Genomic DNA, 5,591 nt, shown 5'->3' with positions numbered 1-5,591 from the left:
GCTAGATGTATTTGGAGCTTATTGCTCACGTCTCATTCGGCACAAATCCAAATGTTTCCAGATTTGTAATGTATTTGAATGTTAAACTATTATTTATAATGTAAACTAGGCTTGTAGATCTACTTTACATTCGCATATAGACGGAAAAGATCACCCTCTTCACATCAGCAAAAAAGTCCTTGGCATAGCAGCAGAGTAGACCGGTATATTACGGTCCATTTAAACTGACCAGTGTAACCTTTTATAATGTTTCTATTTTAATGTACTTTTAAAGTTGAAATCACATTAAAAGCTTAATTTGTAATTATGAGTGAATGATTATGCATTTATATACCGTCACTCACAGCTGCTCACACGTGTTTTGCACATGAGCTGCACACAGCCCAAAATTGAAACGGCTTAATCGACCATTGATAGCTTTAATCGATTGCATCTCGTATTGACAATTAATCGATCATCGATTAATCGTTGACATCCCTAATTGTAATGTATTTTAAAATGTTGTCAAAGCTGAATTTTCAGTATCATTAGCATCACATGATCCTTCAGAATTCATTCTAATATACCGATTTGCTGCTCAGTGAACATTTGATTATCAACGCTGAAAACAGTTCTGTTAACTGTGCACATTAACTTTCCTTCCTTTGACTTATAGAAGTGTTTAGTGTTTCCCATACATTGAGTTATTTGTGGTGGCTCGTCACAACAGACAGACCGCCACAAATAGATTTTCCCAAAAGGCGAATACTTCCTTGAATAAACGGAGCAATGCACGTTTCAAAATTAAAACGCAGCGCAGGTGTTTTTATGTATCTTTGAAAAGAACCGACCGTCTTCAGAAAAGCTTCTATGTCATTTTCATTTCGACTTTCCTGTAATGGCTGATAAAGTAGCGTTTTGTGAGCAGCGCTTATTAGTTTACAGTCGTTACCGGGGAAACTGCTATATCTCCCACTCCAACAGCGCCTCCTGCTGGCAGAGAATGAATTTGCAAGTCAAATTGCAAGTGAGAAACACTGGTGTCTGTCCGCAAACAAACAAAAAGCATGCTTCAGAACTGTTTTGAGAAGGTGCTTAAGTTTTGAGCCATGAATTATTACTCTGAATTAGGTTACTACTACTACTATTACTATCTTGTATCCTGCAATAATCATTTACTCAAACTCACTTTTTTGAGATGAAGAGGAAGAAAAAATAAATAAATAAAATAAAAAAAATAAAAAAAATGGCCAAACATATCAGCAAAAATAAATAAATCGGCATCATATATCGGCAATCGGCTGCCCTGATTTCTAAATATCGGCATTGGCCAGTGAAAAACCCATTTCGGTCGACCTCTAATAAAAATCTTGTGTAGCATTATAAATGTAGCTTTAGATCAAATTAATGCATCCCTGCTGAATAAAAAGTATTAATTTCTTAAATAAGCCCAAACCAGCCACAAACCTCTAGACAAAAGCCTCACAGACGGGCACAAACTCTACCTGCAGCTGTTTAATGGTCTCTCCTCCTTTGCCGATGATGAGCCCCGCTTTCCCTGCTGGAATGACCATTTCCTGCATGTGGCCGCTCCCATTGGTCGACTCGTGGAAGGAAGGAGGAGTGCCCCGCCCCCGAGAGATGATGTCATCCAGCTGCATTTTGGCCTTTCTGCATGTACGGGGTCAAAAGGTCAAAACACCAACAAACATATGCGCAGTGCAGTTAAACATGCGAGTAAGTACAAACATACTGGATGGCTTCAGGGCCGCCAGTGAGAGACACAATCCTGTCTGGAAGACCGCCGCTTTCTGAACACACAAAATCAACACGGTCCATCGGGCCTCAAATTTAAACATGCAAATATCAAAAACAGAGGAAAGAAGTGCCCACTTGAACCAGTGTTTGACTCACCTGGAGCGATCTGAACTTTACAGCCAGACTCCTGCTGGATCTTGTTGATCTGCTCTCCACCTCGACCAATGACTACAAACACAAACACATCACTCACTGACTGGATAGTAATAAACCAATTTTATCATCTCAACCTCCAGCAGAAGGGTGAATCTCAAAGAACACGTTCAGATGCATGTTTCAAACCCCCCCCCCCCCCCCAAATTTTTATACTTACACACAGCGGGAAAAAAAAAAAAAAAAAAAAAAAAGAATATATACACAAGATATTACATATAATACTCATAATATAGCAAGAAAATACATAAATAAAAAAATACATATATGCATTAAATATACATTTTTAAATGTATGCATTTTTAAATATTAATTTAATATATATGCATTTTATTACTACATTTTAATTATATAGACTGTATAAAAATAAACAAATATACATACAGTGCTCCAGACACACAAAAAAAAAAATCAACTGAATATTATTATAACTATACACAGAGGAATAATAATAAAAAAGAAAAAAAAAGAATATATACACAAGATATTACATATAATACTCATAATATAGCAAGAAAATACATAAATAAAAAAATACATATATGCATTAAATATACATTTTTAAATATTAATTTAATATATATGCATTTTATTACTACATTTTAATTATATAGACTGTATAAAAATAAACAAATATACATACAGTGCTCCAGACACACAAAAAAAAAAATCAACTGAAAATCTAGTAGAAACAAAATTAGGCACCAAATTAGATTTTTAAGTGCCACAGAATAAACGTGTATTAATTAATTAATTTTTACACACAATTTAACATTTCAGTCATACTGTAATGTGTTTGTCTCAACTTGTCTTGATCAGCATTTTAACCCATCTTGTAGATGTCTTGGGAACTAAGGTTTACTTAAAGTGGGAACTAAACGTCTTTTCCAAATTGAGAACTATATTCAGGTCACAAAGAATTTATTACACAGAATCTGTGCAAATATCACAGACCATAATTATATCAGCATCACTGGACCCTTGAGTGTAGTTTGAGCTCCTCCTCGATGCATCCCATAAATGCTGTCATATGTCCTGCACACATCCAGTCTGTTTTTCTTCATTAGTAACATGCAATTATATATGAGGTGTTGAACTTTACCTTTAGCTCCTTGCATTCTTTCTTATGTCAACAGGTTAAGCAAAAATAAGAATATGCAATATAGCGCATAAATTTGGCGCAATAAATTCTAGCTAACTAATGAGCTTATGGACGCCGAATGGGTATTCTGTGGTAAATGTATTGTTACGTGGCATTGTTTACAAGCTTTACACATGAATGAGCGATTACATGAGACATTTCAGTAAGATGTACTGTAGGCTTATAATATACCTGTTGATGTTCATTCATGTTTTGAATGAGCGATTACATGAGACATTTCAGTGAGATGTACTGTAGGCTCTCTTATAATATACCTGTTGATGTTCATTCATGTTTATTTCATACTATAGTAGTAAAGAGAAAGAAATGATGGGTTCACGTGCCGCTTGAACTATGCAGTATTTATTTTATGTTTGATTTTCATTGAATTTTGCCGAATTTTAAAGCTGATCCTTTGTTTATTAAAAGGCAAGAGCACAAAGCTTATTGCGATTATTGGACGTCAAGTGCACTACAAATAATATAAAGTTCACGCATTAACAGAACACAGCATTTAGACTAAAGATCCTGATTACAAGAAGCCATATTAGTATTGATAAATGAGAATTGTTAACGATATTGCTAAAATCCACACTGCTGACAGCTTTACCTGTTGTAGTTTGTTCAAGTTGTGCATGAAATAGACCCTGCCTTTCTGCACTTTTACTTCGCACGTCTCCGTCACTTTCTCTCTCTCTCATGCTGCCACAGCTGGAGCTGCTTTCAGCAGGTGTGCCGTCAGCGCTGGTGTTCAGCAGAGATGAGGACTGATTTTCCTCTAAAACTTTGATGCGCATCGTCTCAGTTTATTACGTCAACATAAATGATGTGATCGCAAAACAAGCAGGAAAAAAGGCATTACATGCAAATTTTTAAATCATAACATTTATATAGTCGCCAGTGGCAATCTCAGCAAAAATATCACTAGCAAATTAATATTTTTGCGACCGTTTTAGGCACAGTCTGGAGCCCTGTAAATATAAATAAATATATATATATAAATAAATTAAAAACATCTATTTTGTAATATAATACACATAGTATAACAAAAATATATACTTAAATATTATACAAATATACATTAAATACACATCTTTAAATATAAAATATATATTTTATTACTGAATGTTAATTATATAATATATATGCATTTAACATACTATAACAAACATGTATTTTCATTACAATACAACTTGTTAATTATGTGTGTTGCATATTATAACTTGTAATTTAATAAATGCAGAATATAATAATTTTTTTAAATTGTATAAATTACTTTCATATACTTTTTAAAATAATATACAATTTATATGTACATTAATACATTACTAGTAAAAAAAAAACTAACACTAGCTTCTCTAATCTTTTTGTGTTCTATTTGTTTTTTTATTTATTATACAATTAACAAAAACAAAAAAAGGCCTCTAACACTAGCTGCTCTATTCTTTTTCTATTCTATCCATTTTTTTTTTATTATGATTTTTAAAAATTAAATATATATACTTACATTAATACACTACTAGTAATAAATTAAAAACATACAATAAAGAAATTTAGTTTTTTTTTTGATTTGGCAAGAAATATGACCCTGACTGAGATTCACACAGGAAAGCTCGAGTATGGACCAGTGCATGATGGGAAATGTGAACTTACTGAGCCCAACCATGCCGTCAGGGACTCTGTACTCCTCTGTGATGGACGAGGGACGTACACTAGACAGACAAAAACAAACACAACAGTCAGGAAAAATAACAGCAGACAAATGCGTTTAGTTCTTAGCAACTTGTGGCCGGGACGAAACCCTTTTTCGTTGCAATTAATTCATGTGATAAAATGAAATAGATTTATAGACATCTTTGGTCGCTGCATCACGTCTCACACTGCTTTGAGTGTCCCGCCATGTGTTACATACTGAAGAGACCACATTAAAAATAGTTCAACTTTTAAAAGAGTACCTCAAGACCCCTGTATTTGGCTTTAACACTAGTGCTGGGCAGTATGACCAAAAATGTATATCACAGTATTTTTCAAAATTACACCGGTTTCACAGTACATGACGGTGTATTTTTTTTTCATGCATGACCGGGTGTTAACCATATTTTCTACTGATTGAGAGAGGAAATACTGCACTATATTGACTTAGAATGCCCTATTTTACTGTCATGAGTGAATATCATAAAAAAATACCACACTAAATAGTGACTAAACACGACCCCTTTTAATACATGTTAACCAGGAGTCACTCAATCGCGGCATCGTCTGATAAAATCAACATGTGGCTATGCGGTTGTTTTGGCTATATTACTTTGTCTCATGCAGCGCACTGCCTGCGTCTGAGTAACAATCTAAAAATAAAAAATAAATAAATATATAAAAAAAGTGCATGTGATATTAACAGATGAACTACGCTCATATTTATAATTCCAAACAATCAGTAAGCGACAGGTGCTAGGAAACGCTGTTTTGTACTCATTTATTGACGAGTCGGCTGCGGTGCGGC

General features: G+C 34.1%; 1 protein-coding gene across 7 annotated transcripts in view; it reads right to left on the bottom strand.

Moving 5' to 3' along the window:
• Positions 1 to 5,591, bottom strand: part of LOC107594262 (far upstream element-binding protein 2-like) — a 22,547-nt gene that overhangs the window by 12,434 nt on the left and 4,522 nt on the right. For 5 of the 7 annotated variants that reach the window (XM_016284236.1, XM_016284237.1, XM_016284235.1 and 2 more), the window contains exons 5-9: positions 4,745 to 4,803; positions 3,702 to 3,875; positions 1,894 to 1,965; positions 1,733 to 1,790; positions 1,485 to 1,650 (exon numbers count right to left, since the gene is read on the bottom strand). In XM_016284236.1, the coding sequence (XP_016139722.1) occupies positions 1,485 to 1,650; positions 1,733 to 1,790; positions 1,894 to 1,965; positions 3,702 to 3,875; positions 4,745 to 4,803 (529 nt within the window). The remainder of the gene's footprint in view (positions 1 to 1,484; positions 1,651 to 1,732; positions 1,791 to 1,893; positions 1,966 to 3,701; positions 3,876 to 4,744; positions 4,804 to 5,591) is intronic. The other 2 variants (XM_016284240.1, XM_016284241.1) reach the window with 1 other exon arrangement.

Source organism: Sinocyclocheilus grahami, unplaced genomic scaffold (assembly GCF_001515645.1).
Source record: "Sinocyclocheilus grahami isolate Dianchi unplaced genomic scaffold, SAMN03320097.WGS_v1.1 scaffold181.1, whole genome shotgun sequence".
NCBI lineage: Eukaryota > Metazoa > Chordata > Actinopteri > Cypriniformes > Cyprinidae > Sinocyclocheilus > Sinocyclocheilus grahami.
The sequence above is the reverse complement of the archived record's forward strand: the minus strand, read 5'-3'. Positions and strand labels throughout refer to the sequence as shown.